This window comes from Remersonia thermophila, chromosome 7 (genome assembly GCF_042764415.1).
Source record: "Remersonia thermophila strain ATCC 22073 chromosome 7, whole genome shotgun sequence".
NCBI classification, from domain to species: domain Eukaryota; kingdom Fungi; phylum Ascomycota; class Sordariomycetes; order Sordariales; family Chaetomiaceae; genus Remersonia; species Remersonia thermophila.
The window spans coordinates 1,386,739-1,404,906 of record NC_092223.1 but is presented as its reverse complement, the minus strand read 5'-3'; the positions used below and the strand labels follow the sequence as shown (position 1 = coordinate 1,404,906).

Sequence of the window (18,168 nt, the reverse complement as noted above, 5' to 3'; positions counted from 1 at the left end):
TCAACCGCACTGAACTTAGGCCGCCCTCTTCCCGCCCAGATTTCCTCGTGCAACCACCATCAGTCTTTCGACATCGCTCGCACCCCCTCGTTGCAGGTGGTCCGGGAGACCTTCTCTTCTTCCAACCGCCCAATTGTGGTGGCTGCTCGCTGAGACACCCTGTGGCTTCGATTTCCAACTTTTAATCACATCGGCCTCTCTGCTCTTCTCCATCCACAACCCCCCTCCCCCCCCCTCCCCCCCCGGACAGCCAGCGAGCAAGCCCGCCTGGATTGTGACGACAACCTCCGCACTTCCATCGCTGCGTCAAGAAAGATAAAACCGCCGTTTCCGAGTACAGCACATCCACCGCCGCACGATGATTACCTGCGCTCTCCCTGCCGTTTGGACAGCTCTGCTCCTTTTCGTTTCTTGAGATTTACCCCTACCTATCCATCCCGGACGCCTGGACGGCCACCAACATCTTTTGATCGACCGACCCTTGGATCGGCTCAGCTTTCACTCTGCCCCGCCATCGTTGACACGGAACTGATCCTGTGCGCCCTGCGCCTTGGTATTCACCCCGAAGCCATCTCTCGTCGGCCCTGTCCATCACTCGGCCCCCAGCATGGTCGGAGCGTCCGCCATGGCGACCGAGCCCAGAAAGATGTCGTTTGCAAAGGTCGGTGCAGATCAATACTGCCTTCGCCAATACGATGGGCCTCAACCCCAGAGTTGCCGAGCTGACCCCGTCTTCCACCTGCAGGTTGCGGCCGCTTCCACTCCCCAGAGCGCGAAAGCCCCAGCTCCTCTCGCCAAGCCAGCCGATCCGGCCAGCCTCAAAGACCAGAAACTAGAGAAGGTCTCTTCGGCCGAGACCACCGGCCCCGCGCAACAGGATGCTTCCCAGGAACCATCTGGCGATTCTAAGCTGGCTGCCGGCCTCAAGGATCTCAAGCTGCAGGAATCGTCCCAGCTTAACCTTGTGGTGAATGGTTCTCAGACGAGGCTCAGCAGCAGCCAGACGCCCTCCGACGACACGTCGCAGAGAGCCGATTCCAACTCTGACCTGGGGACCAAACCACCAAGCATCGATGGAAAGAGCATTACCTCTGGGACGACGTTCGCTCTGGATGAAAAGGAATCGCTCCGCCCGGATGACAGCGCCAGCATGAAGGCTGCGGCCGAGGACGATGACACACTTTCCATCCGCGGCTCCCACATGGCCGGCTCTCGGATGGGCTCCGACGTCGCCGCGCGCATCCAGCGGCTTCAGATCGGGGACATGCCCCCGCGGGCTCTTGCTGTGCATCCTGGTCTGGCTGGCAACAAAAGCCGGGGCGACACGACTCCGCAGAGCGGCGCCTCGGACAAGCAAGCCACGGCAGACACAAAGGCGGCCCTTGCCGGCGGCACCGCGACTCCCGACGGACTGGCGCCCAATACGTTCTACAGTCAGCATCCTGACGAGAAGCTTCTCGAGGCCATGCAGTCTCCCAGAGACCGCATCTTCCTGCTCAAGTTGGAGCAGCAGGTGATTGAGTTCGTCCAAGACTCAAAGTAAGGACCATCTACCCCGATCCAGGCTGGCTCAGGCTGCCAACGCTGACCATCAATCTGCCAGGGAGCCTTACATGGATCTGCCTCCAAGCAACTCGTTTTGCAGAATGCTAACGCACCGGCTCGCCGACTACTACCACATGACGCATTCGTATGAAGCAGCGACGCAATCTGTGCGCATTTTCAGGACGCCCTTCTGCAGAATCCCACCGTCTCTGTCAAGCATTGTGGCCAGCACATCCACCACGAGCTCACCCGCCCCGGTGGTGATGCCGCGGAAGATCATGCGCCGCGGGGAGGATGGAGATCCAGGGCCCGCCAGCACCACGCCTTCCAAGCCCACGTCGGAAGCGGGTAGCGAATCCAAAGACAAGGTGGCGCGGGAGAAGTAGGTGCACTCCCAGGTTCTATAGCGAGGATTCACTGGCTCACCGGCCCCTACAGGCTCACGAGAGAGGAGCGTGAGGAGGCGTACAATCGCGCACGGCAACGCATCTTTGGAAGCGTCGAAAACACGGAGAATGCAAAAGAAGGTGCGTCGCTGAGAATACCGCTGCGAGGTGCCACAGGCACTGACCGAATTCTAGACGGCGCCGAAAGCAATGGCATGTCTCGCACGAGCTCGATGTCGGCGAAGGATAAGCCCAGCGGTGGCAAGAAGAAGCCCAACAAGCGCCGCGATGATTCCGAGAACTTCGAGTCCCGGTCTCAGTTCGTGGCCTGGTGCGGTCCTCCTCACCCCGCCTGGGGCCCTTCGGCGCCCCAATACTACTTCCCCATCAACGCACCGCCTCCCTTCAACCCGCAGTATCAACAGCAGCCGTACGCGAACTCGCCTCAGCCGCCACCTGTCTACGTCCCAGCCCAACCGTACCCGCCACAGATGATGCCAAGCAACGGGTTCAACCCTCCATATACCGGGGGGATGTCGACGGTAGGTTTTGAGCCTCTCGCGGTTGGTCTCTTACGTTATGCTGACTCGGGTGCAGTACCCTACACCGCCCATGCCTCCTGCCGTGCCACACACGGTCCCGCCGTCGCCGCAGCAGGGGTACCGCGGCCCGAACCCTCCCATGGCAGCGCCGTACGGCAGCCCGGTGCCTGGTATTCCGCAGCCGGCCTGGCCCCAGCAGGGGTTCGCTCAGAATGGCTACCCTCCGCGATCCAGTCCGGCCCCCGTTGCCGGGATTCCTTATGCCTACGGGCAGCTGCCTGCACATGCGAACCCCAACGACCCCAAGAGCCAACATCCCATTCCGGGGAGTTACAATCGCCAGGCATTCAACCCCAAGACGCAATCCTTTGTTCCCGGGACCGGCATGCCGCCGCAACCGCCGATGCCCGGGCCTGGTCCTTACGGGTCGAGCCCGAACCATGGCAGCCCCCGGTTCCACTCTCCGCACGTGAACTACGGCGCCTTCCAGCAGCAAATGCCGCAGCCTGGGTTCGGGGGGCCTCCGGGGCCGTACGGCATGGTGAGGCAGGGCTCCAACAACCCATCTAATCCGCCTTACCACCCTCCCCAGCATCAGCAACACCCACCCCAGCCGCCACACCAGCAGCAGCAACCGCCGCACGGCCCCCAGCACGTTCCCCCGCCGCCGACCGGCCCCGGCTCCATGCACGTGCCTAATAAACCGGCCGGCGGTGCGCCTCCCCCTCCGTCCGGCCCCGGTCAGACGGCCGCCACTTTCAGCAATCTTCCCAACTACGGCAACCCGGCCACGCTGCCGCAGAAGCCTTCTTCATAGGTAGTAAAAAGAGAAGCAATGAAAGCATGGACGCGGTGTTTGGAGTCAATCAAAAAAAACAATGCGGCAACGTCATCAAGATAGATATAACGCGCGCGCTTGAATTCGGGTTTGCTTGGGTCCAAAGGACAAATGAAGGGTAGTTAATTCACAGGTCCGGAGGCAGCATTGGGCCGCGGAATGGAGGGCGTTTTCGGAGTGTGATTCTTTTCTTTTTCAATACTAAATGCTGGTTTTTCTCCTCTCTCTATTTCTTTTCCTTTTCGTACTTTTGGCAGCGGTCGGCGTGACATGTGCTCTGGAACTCATCCGTTGAAGAGAGAAAGAGAGAATAGGTGTTTGAGCATGCTCTGGGTCGCACCGTAATAACCCCGAGTATTACTATCTTTAATGTGGTTGATGAGGGGGTTGGCCTGAGAAGTAGGTAGGGGAAAACACGTGGATTTTGGTGAGTGGGTACATATAACTAACGCGGCGGCATATGGGAAGAGGGGGGGGGGGGGGGGTAGGTGATATTGTCCAAAGATAACTACCTGTCTCGTGAATTTCCAGGTTAGGTATACAGGGACACAGACACACAGACAGGCGGACGGATAGAAAGCATAAACATACGCAGTACAAAGCAGCCGACCAAGGAATGCAAGATGGCCAACCATGCTTGGTGGGGCCCATTGGGATCACGTTGATAGAGAGAATGCTGTTCTGTTGTTGATGTCTTTTTTTTTTCTCTCCTCATGGTTTGAGCCGTTCCTTTTTCTTCCTAACACGACACCTCAGGCCTCAGGCACCTACCTGCCTGCCTACCTGCCTGCCTGCCTGAACGCTACGGTGATAATAGAGGGAGCTGCTCCCTTTCTCTTCCTTGTCCTTCCTGGATATCTCTCTCCCTTCTCCCGTGCTGTATGGGATGGAGATAAGCCCTGGGCTGATTCTTTGGCGGGCAATCCAGCTCGTCGCCGGCCACGCCTGGCCTGGTTTTGGCCGCGAGAAAGACGACAGGTCAACCAAAACGGAGGTTCCAGGGTAGGAAAGCGACATGGGAATCGGGGCGACATGGTGACATACAAAAAGACGAATGACAAGCGCCCTGGGGGGGTGAACTGCTTCAAAAATGGTAAGACGACAAACGAGAAGGAAAGCCTTCCAAGAGAAACGTGGCATTGAAAGTCTCTCCCCCGCCCACACACACCATCACCCGTATCTATCCTTTCTATCCTCGTGAGGCTTCCCTCCCCCCCCTGGGTTTGCTTCGTCACCCCGATCAATCCGCATTCTCCCTCGGCTCCCTCGGTTCCCTTTGCTGTCCGCCGCTCCTCCCCCCGCCGCTCCTCCCGCCACCCCGGCCCTGACCGCCGCGCTTCCCGCCTCCCCTCCCGCCGTCCTGCTTCCCGCCCTCCTCGTCCTTCTTCTCGGCACCGCCCTCGGCGTGCGCGCCGGCGAGCGGCGCCGTCGCCAGGCGCTGGGCCAGCTCGATCTGGGTGCGGATCGTGTTGGCCAGGTAGCTGACCATGAGCACGTCCTGGATGTGGTTGTTGAAGTCGGCCTCGATCTGGTTGGGCGAGACCTTGGGCGCGAGGGAGAGGGAGTTCATCAGGAACTGGCCCAGGGCGTGGTTGCCGTCGCGCTCCTCGTCGAGGACCTCGCCGACGTAGTTGGAGACGCGCTCGAGCATGTCCGAGACGGACTCGAGAGCCTGGGCGAGGGCCTCGATGTCCGAGACGACGGGGGCGGCGCGGGACTCGGACGCGGCGGCGGCGGAGGCGGTCCCCAGGGCGGCGCGCTCGGCGTCGGTGAACTGGAGCTTGTGCGGGACCTCGATGAAGAGGCACGACTCGGCGGCGCGGTCGGGGGAGATGGCGACGGGAGCCGAGATGTACGTCTTGGTCTCGATGGGGGCGCCCGGCTCGGTGGAGATGGTCAGATGGACCGCCGGGTGCGGGAAGGTGCCCGTCTCGGGGGAGGCGAAGAAGTTTTGGATGAGGGCGGAGAAGCTGTTGAGCTCGTGCGAGGTCGTGTACCAACCCAGCAGGGCTTCGCGGGGAGACGCCTTGAGGGTGAGGGCAAGCATGTTCTTTTGGTACTCGACGTCGACCTCGACCTGGTCCTCGTTCTCGGTGTGCGGGATGGCAAAGGTGCTCCGCACCTCGACCTCACTGCCGTCTTCGCTGCGGGTGCCCACGAGGGCGCCGATTACCCGGGTCGACTGGGTGTCGCGTGTGTCGCGACGGGTGGCATGGTCGATGATGGAGAAGACGGCCTAGAGAGGGGGAACGTGGTCAGAGAGAAAGAGAGGCAAAGACAGAGATAGAGAGGTGAATAGCGAGCAAGCAACCCCTCCCCCCCTCCCCCCCCAGTCACGGTATGACGCTGGTGGTAAGGTGTAAGGTAGGTTGATAGTGAGGGGGGGCGGGAGCCAAGCGGACATAGGTGGCCGACGACGTACTTGAGGCTGGATGTTGACAGTGAGCGGGGCACTGCTGCCGTAGCCCATGGCGGTGGGCGCCAGGGGCCGGGCGAGGTGGACGAAGCGTTCCTGCTCGACCGCCATGGTGGGATGCTTGTCGGTCCTTTGCACGAGATGGAGTGGAAGGGCCCGGGTTGATGGTGGTGTGTATCCGGGGGGGGGGTCGGTCGCTGAAAATTGGCGGCGTCGGATGGAGGGTGGGAACAAGGGAGGGCCGAGTTGGGAGCGGGTCACACAGAGAGGGTCCAGGTGAGGCCGTTCGCTAGCAAACCAATGGAAGCCAAGGGGCCCTCTTTTTTTCCCTCTTGTCTTTTTTTTTTTCTTCTTTCAAATGGGCTCTGTTCCGGAGATGGAACCTCTTTGAATTTTTGGATTTGCAGCGGATGCGGGACCAGGTTGTGTGCGCCAAGATAAGCCCCGCGATAAGCCTGAAGCGGGACAAGGCTGAGAGGCCTGGGGAGCAGGGGCTCTCTTGGCAGAAAGCTTGGCATTTCGCCGTCGGAGCTGCTATTGGCCAAAAAGATTTGGGGAAGAACAAGGCTGGACTGGACGACTTGGAATTTCATTTTCATGGAAACTTTCATACAGCTCGAGCCAACTCAGGACGGCTTTTTCATCCACCCACCCCTCATCCTTCCCCCTTCTTCTCCTGTTCCTCCTTCTCCTCGTATTTCAAACGCAAGACGAATCTTCCTCTCGGAGACCAAGATTGGAAATAGAAGACCATGGCGCCTGGGACCCGTGCTGGATTCCGGGGTCGAGGAGGAGCCCGGGGATCAAGAGGGCGCGGCCGAGGACGCGGGAAGGCCTCTATCGAGCCCCGGAGCGCAAGGTTCGATGACAAGCGCTTGGTCGATCAAGAGTATGTTCAAGATGTCTTTTTCTTGTTTTTTTGGTTTGATGTGTGGGGGTTTCTTCCTTTTCTGACCCTGACCCAACAGCGAATCCGAGGACGATGCTGGGTCGCCCTCCGAGGAGGAGCCCGACCTCATGGAGGTGGACTCGGAAGAGGAGAGCGAGGAGGAGAACAAGCAGGCCGCTCAGCCGTATCTCAGCCTCATGCGCAGCCTTATCGAGAGCAACCCTCACAAGACGAAGCGGCGGAAACTGGATCACGCCGCCGAGGACAAGAAGGAGCCCTCCCAGCCAGAGCCAGAGCCGCCTGCCTCGGAACACGCCGACGACGAGGCCGAGAGAGACCGGGATGTGGACCTCGTCGAGGAGCCGGAAGAAGATCCGGCCGATGCGCCGCCGGAGGATCTGTTTGACGACGACGACGACCTGGACAGCTCGGACCCGTTCGAGGTTCACTTTGCCGATCCCAAGGAAGACGAGCTGAAGCCCAAGGTGGCGGCGATCCAAGAGGGCAAGTGGCACATGGAACGCATCGCGACCCAGAAGACGAGGGTCTTCTTCAGCACGCCCGACACCGGAGCCGCCGAGGGGAAACGGGCTCTGCCGGCCTCGGTATCAGGCCCCGCGGATCTCAAGCTCAAAAAGAAGCTGCGCGAGACCATGGAGTCCAGGCACCCCAAGTTCGACCCCGTCGAGCAGACGATAGCGCCGCTGCTCTTCAACTACCACGACCTGCTGTACTGCAACCGGACCGTGGCCAGGAGCCAGGCCATCCGGCGCATGGCCTGCTTGCATGCCCTGAACCACATCTTCAAGTAGGCGCACGCTTCACCCCCTCGAGCCAACCCAACAGAGCCTCGGCTGACCCGACAGGACCCGCGACCGGGTGATCAAAAACAACGCAAAGCTCGCCAAGGCGGACGGCAGCGAGGACCTGGAGCTCCGGGACCAGGGCTTCACGCGGCCCAAGGTGCTCATGCTGCTGCCGACCCGGCACGCGTGCGTCAGGATGATGGACATGATCGTGTCGCTCTGCCAGCCGGACCAGCAGGAGAACCGGAAGCGGTTCGAGGAAGGCTACCTCGACAAGCACTCCAAGTTTTCCGACGACAAGCCCGAAGACTTTCGCGATCTCTTCACGGGCAACGACGACGACCTGTTCCGGCTGGGCGTCAAGTTCACGCGCAAGACGGTCAAGTACTTTGCGCAGTTTTACAACTCGGACATGATCCTGGCCAGCCCGCTGGGCTTGCGCATGGCCATCGGGTCCGAGGAGGACAAGAAGCTCGACTTTGACTTTCTCAGCTCCATCGAGCTGGTCGTCGTCGACCAGGCCGACGCGCTGCTCATGCAGAACTGGGACCACGTCGAGTTCATCTTTGAGCACCTCAACCAGCAGCCCCGCGAGGCCCACGGCTGCGACTTTAGCCGCGTCCGGCCGTGGTACCTGGACGACCAGGCCAAGCTCTTCCGCCAAACCGCCATCTTCACCGCCTTCAACACGCCCGAGCTGGCCGAGCTCTTCCGGGCGCACTGCCGCAACTGGGCGGGCAAGGCGCGGCTCCAGCAGGAGGCCCCCGGCGCCATCCAGCACCTCCCCGTCAAGGCGCGGCAGACCTTTAGCCGGTTCGAGGCGCCGTCGGCGGCGGCGGACCCGGACGCGCGCTTCGCCTACTTCACCAAGGCCATCGTGCCCATGCTGACGCGGCACCGGGCGCGCGACGCGGCGGGCACGCTCGTCTTCATCCCCTCGTACCTCGACTTTGTGCGCGTGCGCAACTACTTTGCCAACAACCCGGCCGTGGCCAACGTGTCGTTTGGCACCATCTCCGAGTACGCCGACGTGCCCGAGGCGTCGCGGGCGAGGTCGCACTTTTTGAGCGGCCGGCACAAGGTGCTGCTGTACACGGAGCGCGCCCACCACTTTCGCCGGTACAAGATGCGCGGGGTGAAGCGGGTCGTCATGTACGCGCTGCCCGACAACCCGACCTTTTACAACGAGATCGCGGGGGGGTTCCTGCAGCAGAGCGAGCAGAGCCTGTTGCTGGAGCCGGGGCAGGGCGTGGTGCGCGTCATGTTCTCCAAGTACGACGTGATGAAGCTCGAGAGGATCGTGGGCACGGCGAGGGTGGGAAGGATGATTCATGATCAGGGCGATACGTTTGACTTTGTCTAAGGTAGGAAGAGGGGGGGAGGGGGGAGGGAGGCATGACAGGTCGCCGTTCGTCGGGTTGCCCAGGTCTGGGCAGCTCATCGTTGGGGAACAAAACCTAGCATGGAGCCGCATCAGGGCCTTTTGTTTTCCGTCGTTTCCTATAACTACATGGTGATGTACACGTTTTTCTTTTGTACCTATGTCGGTACATGGTGCATGCCCGTCTGTCTATCCATTCAACCATCCATCCATCCATCCATCCATCCATGGATCTGCCCTGAATGGTCCGCGTTCCCCGAATCCTCCCTCCCGTTTTTTTTCCGCGTGGGATGACCAACCGATACCCTCGCATGAAAACAAACACCTCGCCGCCATCTATCTGCTTCCCCCCGCTCCCCCCGGCTCTCCAACATGGCTTTCTCTTCTCTTCTCACGCCTTGGCCGCCTCTCCCTCGACCCCGAGCTTCAACGCCTCGACCTTGTCCACCATCTCCTCAAACTCGTCGCGCCCGTTCTGCCGAAACCTCGTCACCTTGTCGATGTTCTTTCGCGTCAGCTCCGAGTGGTCCTTGCCCAGCGCGCGGTCCCGCGCCACGGCGGCGGCCGTCATGGCGAAGCGCATGTCCTTGGGCCCGTCGACCAGCTCGAGGATGGCGCTCGGCGCCTGGTCGGCGATGTACTTGTTCTTGGGCTCGGTGCGGAGCACGCGCGTGTAGCCGCCGGGGCGGTTGAGGTAGCGCTCGCGGATCTCGCCGAAGAGCTTGGGGAGGAGGTCGTGGGGTGTCTTTTTTTTGGTGGGGATCGTATGTCAGCTTTTGTTTTGTGTTGGGTTGTTTGGAGGGTGGGAGGGGAGGAAGCGAATGCGAGGGCGAGAGCAAGAAAGGAAGAAAAGAAAAAAAAAAAAAAAAAAAGAAAAACTAGGTACGTACGTAGAGGATACCCTGGGCTTTCCTCCTCGAGACTTCGGTGTTCTTCTTGGCGAGCGTGATGAGCTTCTCGGCCAGACGCTGGGCTTCCTTGGCCTTGGGCCAGGTGGTGTGGATCGACTCGTTCTTGATGAGGGAGGTGACGAGGTTGCGGAGCAGGGCTTGTCGGTGCGCCGAGGAGCGCGACAGCTGCCGGTACTTCATGTGCCCGCCCGCCATGGTGGGCTTCCTGGTGGTCGAGGACCGGAGAGAAGACTAGGGAAACGGCGCGTCCGAGTATCGTTGTCGTGATGGTGGTGGTGGTGGTGGTGGTGATGGTGGTGCTTGTGGTGGTCCGTCGTCGTCGTCGTTGTCGTTGTCGTTGTCGTCGTCGTCAGGTCGTCAAGGGCGCCGGCGCGGGGGACTGAACAGCAAGCAGCAGCAGACCCGGCCCGAGTGAGGTGAGCGTCGTCGTGATGGGAGGGTTCGCTGGACGGCTTCTTTGCTGGCTCCCGTCTGGCCGGTCGGTTTCTCTGTGGGCGGCTGGGACTCAGGTTCGGACAGGCTGGGCGGCGAGGTGCTTTCGGCAGGTCGTCCGTGTCCCCGTCGTCAATTGACCTTGGACGTTCCCGGCAAGCTCCGTCGGACGCTTGGCTCTGGAATTTTTTGGCCGGGCCTGTCGGGTCCTCTCGCCCTCGTTTTTGCGGCGGACGGAGCCCCACCATGAGCGTACAGTGCCCGCATCCAACGGCCGCACTTTGGGCTTGGCACACGATGCTGTGTGCTGTGTACTGCTACTGCGTACAGTACCTAGTTGCCTTAGGTTACGTTGGTTCAGTTCAGGCAAGCCAAACCTGGAAGCTACGGTAAGGTAGGTACGTGTACACAGTAAGGTACCAAGGCCCAGTGATAGGTACCTGACCTGGTCTACCAGGTAATAACTAACTAGTTATTACCACACGGTACCTAGGTAACCTGACGGGACCTTACCATCAACCAACCAACTTGGCTGGGCTTGATAAAAGCTCCCTCCTCCACTCCCCCCATCCAAGCTTGTCTGCCACCCGACGGTGGTCCGCTCCCCCTCCCTTTCTTAAGGCGAGCCCCATGGAGGGATAGGTGACAATCGACATTCCTCGTCCGTGATTTCACGTTTCTCCAGAGCTGCATTGGCCTCTCGACCGAACCTCATCCCCATGTCCGCCTGAGCGAGCCCATTCCCGCTCCCGCATCGGCTCACTGCAACCCCCGCGACACGATGGGCTTCTTCGCCGGCTTCGTGCGTCTTTTCCTTGTCACCCTTCCAGGACGAGACAAGACAAGACAAGGCTAACGCGCAACGGCTCGACAGGCCGGCGGCGTCACCCTGACGCTTTCCCTCACCTACATCGCCCTCCTCACCCACACCCGCAACCGCGAGGCTCAAGCCAGCATCCTCCGCTCCCAAGCCTCCACCATTGACGCCCTCCTCCCTCCCGACGTCCGCCGTCGCAACGCCACCGTCCCCCTCCCCGACGGCACCTACCGCCCGCGCGGCAGCCTCGAGCGGTACCGCCCCGAGGCCGTGCCCCCTTCCCCCTCCGACCCCTCCGACCCCGACAGGCGGGAACGCCAGCCGTTCCTCGAAACCGCAAAGACCCGCTGGAACTCCGAGATCCTCGCCGCCGTGCGCTGGGCGCAGACCAAGGACTGGGCCGAGGTGCGCCAAGACGCAGAGCACTCCCTCGCCCGCCTGCTCGGGATCGAGCTCTCGCGGGACCTCCCCGCCCCTGCGTCCTCCCCGGAGCAGCAGCATCTCGTCCCCTACGACCCGCTTGGCTTCTCTTCGTCTTCATCTTCTTCTTCGTCGTCGTCGTCATCGTCTTCTTCCCAGGATGAGGAACAAGCCCGCGAACCGCCCGCGCACCTCCGCCGCGGCAAGGTGAGCCAGGCCCTCCACCAGACCCGCGACACCACCCTGGCCATGGCCCACGCGATGCGCGACGAGGCCAAGGAGGCCGTCGCTGCCGCCGCCGCCGCGACCAAGAGGGAGGGGGACAAGCTGAACAAGGCGGCGCACGACCTGGCGGGCAAGGCGAACGCGGCCGCGCACCTGGCGGAGGGCAAGGCCGAGAGCAAGATGAAGACCAAGCTGACGGGGCTGTCGGACGTCGAGAGGGCGCTGGCGGAGCGGTTCGACAGCGAGAAGCGGGAGCAGCTGATGAAGAGGAGCCCTGCCGAGGTGTTGCGGGAGAGGTATATCCCGATGGACGCGAGGGCCCAAGGGAACGGCGAGAACAGGCTGCTTTGATTCGACGCACGAGCATGAAGCGCACGCACTGGGTCGGCTAGGTCGGTCGGTCGGTCGGTCGGTCAGTCAGTAGGTAGGTAGGTCAGTCAGTAGGTAGGTAGGTAGGTAGGGAGGTAGGTAGGTAGGTGTGAGCTTGGTCGGGCATTGTATTACACGCTGAAGGATTTGGATCTTGCGGGCGATAGCAGGCACGGCACGGCACGGTATACAAAAAAGGGGGAGGGAAAATGGGAGGCGCTGCTGCTTGCGCTATTACTTGTGAGCCTAGGTACACCTGCTTATACATCTCGCTTGCAGGGAAGACAGACCACTCTGAACGGGACCAAGGCTTGGACGGAAAAGACTGTATGTATAAAAGTATACATATATATCCGTACGTTGGAGCCAGGAGCGGGATGACTGCATGGTTCCAACCAAAACAAACCACTCATAGAATGCCAGGCCAGACCAACACGTCTATATATACCACCATTACCACATGGCGCACAGAAGAAAACAGTGAACCCCCCCTCCCCTCCGCCTCTTTTCCCACACAAACCCGGTGAGCGTAGTTTCCCATGACCAACCAACCCTGATACCCGCTCCCCCCCCCCCCCCCCCCAAAAAAAAAAAAGGAAAAAAAAAAAAAAAAAAGCAAACGCCCAAACGCCATGCAACAAACAGCCTGTCTACCTCGGTACCACACCCCTGCACGGCTTCAGCTATCCAGCCAGTCCAAAAACTCGGGCACAAAGTAGCTGATGATGATGGTGGCCCCGGCCCGCAGGATGCTCTCGGTGCTCTCAAATGCCATGGACTTGAGGTCAAACACGCCGGCCTTGGCGGCGGCGTGGATCATGGCGAACTCGCCGCTGACCTGGTAGGCGGCGATGGGCAGGTCGCGGCCCAGCTCCTTGGCGTCGGCGATGATGTCGAGGTACTGGCCGGCGGGCTTGACCATGATGATGTCGGCGCCCTCGTTGATGTCGCGCACGATGGCGCGCCTCGCCAGGCCCCGGCCGCCGGGGGGCAGCTGGTAGCACCGGCGATCGCCAAACGACGGCGCGGACCCGGCGGCGTCGCGAAAGGGCCCGTACAGGCAGCCCGAGAACTTGGCGGCGTACGACATGAGGGTCACGTTGTGCACGAGGCCGGCCTCGATGAGCTTGAGCTTGATGGCGCGGATGCGGCCGTCGTTCATGTCGGAGGGGGCCACGCAGTGGGCGCCGGCGCGGGCGTAGGCGACGGCCACGTCCGAGATGCGGTCCACCGACAGCTGGTTGTTGAGGGAGCCGTCCTCGCGCAGGATGCCGCAGTGGCCGTGGGAGGTGTACTCGCACAGGCAGACGTCGCAGACGATGTAGAGGTGGGGGAAGCGCTGGCGCAGGAGGCGGATGCTGCGGATCACGGGGCCGTTGGGGTCGTCGGCCGACGAGCCGAGCGCGTCCTTGGTGCCGGGCTGCATGGGCACGCCGAAGAGGATGACGGAGCGGAGGCCCTTGCGGACGAGGGGCTCGAGGAAGGGGATCAGGCGGTTGAGGCCCCGGCGGCACTGGTTGGGGAGGGAGGGGATGGGCACCTCCTCATCGTCCTGATCCGAGATGAAGAGCGGGTAGATGAGCATCGACTGGAGCGAGGGGGGGAGAAGCAGGCGGTGTTAGCGAGGCGATCAGAAGGAGGGGGGAGGAGAAAGAGCTGCGACGGGCCATGGCTGCGGCTTACCTTTGTCAGTTGGCGCTCGGCCTGCCACGACCGAGCCAGCGGATGGCTGTAGCCGGCGTGCAGCTGGCTCCCAATGTCGCCCGAGATGCTGACGCTGGTGGCAGCGGTGCTCGCGTACGACTTGGCGACGGAGAACTGCGAAGCGCGGTCGTCCATGGTGGAAGCTGACGCATCGCCGCGCCTCCGGGGGGCGTCCGGGTCGCGGAGCGCCAGGTCTTGGACGAGGCTTGAGAAGGACATTGTGGCGGCGGCGGCGGCGGCGGCGGCGGCGGCGGCGGTGGCAGGGGGAGGGTTGAATGGCACAGGGGAGGAGGGAGTTGGGATCAGAAGCCCAAAGATGAGATGAGAGAGGAGAGCAACGGGGAAGGGGAGGAAGGGGGGCCGGGTGGCAAGGCGACGGTGTCTATTTTGAATGGCGGGCCGGAACGGACTCTGACGGATTGGGACGTGCCGCGCAGATCGATTACGGCTTTTGTGGCGTTGGCTGCAGGAGACGGCGGCGTGTGCTTGGTTGCGTGTACACAGTAATAAACTATAGTACGGTAAAGGTGGAAAACTGTCTCTGCTCTGTCGCAGACTCCAGAGGGTCGCCCAAGGGAACGGTGTGCAGCGCAGCTTGGACGTAGGAGGGGAGTGTGAGTGTATGTACACGACCGTCGACTTATCGACAAGGCAGGGCGCAAGAATGTGACTCTTGCACGGAAATGCGACGCCGGCAAATGCACGTCCGAGGAGACTTTTTTTTTCTCACACACTCTCTCTTGAGCCTCGGGAGAAGCCGAGAGCGCTCATGATTGATTCATGGATCAGCCTACGACCTCGGATCTTTGCGGGGGAGACCCCACTCCGAGGGGTTTCCGCGGCATTGGCCAATCAAACCGCCGCCATTTCAAAGTTTCAGGCTTGGCGGGCTTGGCAGGCTTGGCGTAACGGCGGCTAGGATTCCAACAGGAAAGGATGTTCAGGAGAATCAACAAATGGATGCGAGGAACCTCTGCGTCCCCATTGGGAGGAGCGGGAGAGCCAGGATCTACATGGTACGGTGCTTACCTTGGCTTGGATTCCCACAGTATGTACTGCAGAGCAGAGTAGAGCCTGCTGAACGGCTCAAGAGAGGCATGTTATAGTACCTACTGTAGGTAGGTAGTTGAACATGGGTAGGTAGTCTACCATAGGGAGACAGTTGAACAAGAAACACGGCAGGAAGAATATCGACCCGAATCTTGGACAACTACCAAGGCTCTCGTAGGATCTATCAGCTTGTGGACAGAAAGTCCAGCAAAAGAAAAAGTGTGTAAGGGGGGTTGCAGCAGAGGGCCGAACCCGGTAACTAATGACGGTGTGCCTATGTAGTTATCAGTCGTTCCTCGTGCTGCACGTCCGTACTTAGCTACGTAATAGTAGACGCCGCTCACTCCCCGGGATGGGTCGCTTCCTTGCCGACCCAGAACGGAGGGAGGCCTCGTTTCATGCGTCCATGGCCCAATTACATGTCGTGGGCTATGGCTTCATCCCAGCTGGGTCAGGCCTCGGGAGCACTCGTCGGCGGCATCCCCGGATTCGGCGCCGGTTGCAACAAACATGTTGGAATCAAGACGGCCATCAGGAGGAGTTTCAAGAAGGGACCGGCGTCTGTCGAATCCCTTTGTCCAAGAAAGCCTCCTTTCCTGGCACCCACTGCCTACGGAGAACGAGTGGTTTCAGCGGTCGATCTCTCACCGTAGCGATGGCAGTAATAGTGCATACTCCTAGCAAGCAGGGATTGCCAAGGAGCTCATCAGGGAGCCAAATCTCCCTTTCACCGAAGCCCCGGGAGGAGGGGGGAAGCGTCACAAGTACGGAATGCTCTGCTAGGATTCAGGGGGTATGTACGCCGGCCAGGACAGCTCAGCTAGGTAACTACTACTATGCCATGCTCACCACGACTCATTCACACCACCCGCCGCGACCACACCCACCCCTCCCTCTTTCTCGCCCCCCTCCTCTTCCTCAACTCCTTCAACCGTTTCTTCATCTCCCGCCTTCTCGTCCTTTCCAGCTCGTTTGCTTCCCTCCTCTCCAGCCTCCGCTGCCTCCGCTCCCACTTCAGCTGCCGCTTCTCCCACCCCGTCAGCTTCTCGGCCCTGCCGAACCGAGACGGCCAGCACCCGACCCCGGCGCGCGGGAGAGAACGACAGCGACAACAGCGCCCCGATCCAGATCTGGCGCCGGATCCCAGCGCCGACGCCGATGGAGCGGCGGCGGGCACGTTCAGCCCCCCGGCGCCGTCGGGACCGTCCAGCCTGGAACCGGGCTCGCGAGGCGCGCGAGCCGAGGATGGGAGGGGGATCTTGGAGAGGGGGCGAGGCTTGGGAGGCTCGGGAGGACGCGGGGGCTTCGGAGGGCGGGGTGGCTTTGGGCCGTCGGGGATGTCTGCGGCGGCCAAGGCGGCGGCGATGCGCGAGATGTGCAGGTCGGTCCAGCGGCGGCAGCGGGTGGAGGAGGTTCGGGTTGGGATGGGTACGTTGGGCGGCGGCGTGTTGGAGGAGGCGGTGGGCGTGGAGTCGGGGCCGATGCGGCGGGAGCGGTCGTGTCGGGTCCGCATTGGCAGGAGAGTTATGAGGATGGGGTTGGATAGCGTGCGTGCTGGGCTATGCGACGGGTATGGTTTGAGGATGCGTCTTGAAAGATGCTGCCCTGGCGATAGTGGAGTGAGAAGGCGAGAGACGAGGCGACGTGAGCGAGGATCTGGGATGGGAGGCCAAGAGAGTTCTAGGAACACCGAGCTCACAAAGTTGACTGCATACGATATTATCTCCCATGAGGGAATGGATATCTCTATCCGACCCGAGAGGGATCATGTCCGCAAGACAAAGTCAAAGAAGTGAGACGCACCTACGATGGCTGGATGGAAGCCTCTGACGGAAGGCAGGTTCGATTATGTCTCTCATGACGGCAGCTGTTTCCAGAGGCCAGATATCTATCCATTATCATCCTCCTCTTTCTTCTCCTCCTTCTCCCCTTCTTCTCCTTCCCTGGCCCGCCATTCGTGGCTCGGAATTGAACCAACCACCATCCCTCCAATTCGTCTCCCCTTGTCCATCGCGACAGTCCCCCCTGACTTCAAGCATTCTCGTCTCTGTGGCCCCGGTCCCGGAGCGAGAGGGCCATGACGTTTTTGCTGCTCGGACGGCGCACCCATGCGGGGTGCATGGAAACCCTCCGGGGGTTCTCCTCTGGACGAGCAATCCAGGCTTGACGCCGCACTCCTTCGGCGGCTATCTGGACCGAACGCGCCGCACGCAACTGGTAGGCGGAGCTGCGCCGAACCGAAGTTCAGGCCGGCACAAGGTGCTGGCGTGCCTCAAGCAAACCACCCCATGCCGCGGGCTTAGAGAAGCTCAAAGTCATCCAGCTTGTCGCGATACTTGAGGATGTTCTGCTTGATCTTGCTGCCCACGGTCCAGGTGACAAAGTCCTCCATGTTCCTCGTCACCAGGAAGGCGGGATCGCGCACCTCCTCGACGCCAACGCGGACGTGGCCTTGCTCGATCATCTTGGTGGCGGCCTGCACCGTCTCGGCCATGCGTAACCTGCTCTGGCATTAGCGATCCAGCCGACCCTGCGGATGGCGGGGCTGAACACGCACCGGGTCATGACGACGGGCAGCCGCCGGCGGGCGAAGGCGGACACGGTCACGTTGTGCTCGACCTGGGAGAGCTTGGACTTGGTCTGCGTGGCTAGGTCAGCACGGAGAGACCCCAACAGCCAATGAGGGGCTCGGCACGCACCCCGAGGATGCCCATGTCGTAGAGCTTGTCCAGAAGCAGCTGCTCGTGTTTCCTCCGGACCTCGTTGTCGGGTGGGAGAAGCTAGAGGAGGGAAGGGGGAGGGAGGGTTAGCAGCGGATCGTGCCGGGCAGGCCGAGGACGACATACGCTCAGGCGATGGGCGAGTTGCCGAAGAGACTAGAAACGGTCAGCTTGAGAACCAGGAGGTTGAGGTGAGCGTCAGGTTCACTTACACCACATAACCTGTTGTACTTGTGCTGTTGGGGGGGGAGGTGGGTCAGCGTCTAGTGGGTGGTCGGTGAGAAGCGGGAGACGGCACGAGTCATACGTAGTCCTCTGGCTTCTGGATCATGTACCGCCTGGCGACATCGTGATGCCGGTGGTCGTTGTCTTGCTTGTAGTTGATGAAGTCATGCCTGAGCGGATGGGTGAGTTGGCGGTTCCAGGAGAGACAAAGACAAGACAAGATCCGGGTCCATCGTACTTTTTCAGCAGCTTCTGTTCGTGATATTTGAGTTTCCGCGGCATGGTGGCGAGCCGGTCACGGGTCGGTCCTTTGGTGTTGGTTCAATCGCTGTGAATCAAGGAGAAGAATGGGTGAGAGTGAGATGGTTTGTTGAAGACAAGCAAGCCACGGTTGGATGTCATGAACAAGGTGAACAAGCAAGCAGCCTTGCTTATCGATTTCCAGAAATTTTGATGGGCCCGGGACCCGTTATTAGCTCTGCCTACCAGGAT

At 61.1% G+C, this 18,168-nt stretch overlaps 7 protein-coding genes across 7 annotated transcripts; 3 read left to right on the top strand and 4 right to left on the bottom strand.

Annotated features, from left to right (window-relative positions):
• Window positions 1–607: 607 nt before the first annotated feature.
• On the top strand, window positions 608–3,290 carry VTJ83DRAFT_7357 (uncharacterized protein; the record flags this gene model as incomplete). The annotated part of the gene is made up of 6 exons (XM_071014170.1): window positions 608–661; window positions 746–1,539; window positions 1,604–1,927; window positions 1,984–2,072; window positions 2,127–2,473; window positions 2,529–3,290. The coding sequence occupies 6 exons, from the start codon at window positions 608–610 to the stop codon at window positions 3,288–3,290; spliced, it is 2,370 nt and encodes a 789-aa protein (XP_070863574.1).
• Window positions 3,291–4,551: 1,261 nt separating this feature from the next.
• VTJ83DRAFT_7356 (uncharacterized protein) lies at window positions 4,552–5,838 on the bottom strand (the record flags this gene model as incomplete). Its single annotated transcript, XM_071014169.1, has 2 exons — window positions 4,552–5,547; window positions 5,734–5,838. The coding sequence occupies 2 exons, from the start codon at window positions 5,836–5,838 to the stop codon at window positions 4,552–4,554; spliced, it is 1,101 nt and encodes a 366-aa protein (XP_070863573.1).
• A 641-nt stretch (window positions 5,839–6,479) lies between these two features.
• On the top strand, window positions 6,480–8,785 carry VTJ83DRAFT_7355 (uncharacterized protein; the record flags this gene model as incomplete). Its single annotated transcript, XM_071014168.1, has 3 exons — window positions 6,480–6,616; window positions 6,696–7,424; window positions 7,483–8,785. 3 exons carry the CDS (start codon window positions 6,480–6,482, stop codon window positions 8,783–8,785), a joined length of 2,169 nt encoding a protein of 722 aa, XP_070863572.1.
• A 409-nt stretch (window positions 8,786–9,194) lies between these two features.
• On the bottom strand, window positions 9,195–9,909 carry VTJ83DRAFT_7354 (mitochondrial 54S ribosomal protein bL17m; the record flags this gene model as incomplete). The annotated part of the gene is made up of 2 exons (XM_071014167.1): window positions 9,195–9,548; window positions 9,694–9,909. 2 exons carry the CDS (start codon window positions 9,907–9,909, stop codon window positions 9,195–9,197), a joined length of 570 nt encoding a protein of 189 aa, XP_070863571.1.
• Window positions 9,910–10,927: 1,018 nt separating this feature from the next.
• On the top strand, window positions 10,928–11,959 carry VTJ83DRAFT_7353 (uncharacterized protein; the record flags this gene model as incomplete). Its single annotated transcript, XM_071014166.1, has 2 exons — window positions 10,928–10,948; window positions 11,021–11,959. 2 exons carry the CDS (start codon window positions 10,928–10,930, stop codon window positions 11,957–11,959), a joined length of 960 nt encoding a protein of 319 aa, XP_070863570.1.
• Window positions 11,960–12,656: 697 nt separating this feature from the next.
• VTJ83DRAFT_7352 (uncharacterized protein) lies at window positions 12,657–13,900 on the bottom strand (the record flags this gene model as incomplete). The annotated part of the gene is made up of 2 exons (XM_071014165.1): window positions 12,657–13,565; window positions 13,661–13,900. The coding sequence occupies 2 exons, from the start codon at window positions 13,898–13,900 to the stop codon at window positions 12,657–12,659; spliced, it is 1,149 nt and encodes a 382-aa protein (XP_070863569.1).
• Window positions 13,901–17,030: 3,130 nt separating this feature from the next.
• On the bottom strand, window positions 17,031–17,958 carry VTJ83DRAFT_7351 (uncharacterized protein; the record flags this gene model as incomplete). The annotated part of the gene is made up of 7 exons (XM_071014164.1): window positions 17,031–17,232; window positions 17,289–17,371; window positions 17,431–17,511; window positions 17,578–17,607; window positions 17,664–17,687; window positions 17,759–17,846; window positions 17,915–17,958. 7 exons carry the CDS (start codon window positions 17,956–17,958, stop codon window positions 17,031–17,033), a joined length of 552 nt encoding a protein of 183 aa, XP_070863568.1.
• Window positions 17,959–18,168: the final 210 nt, after the last annotated feature.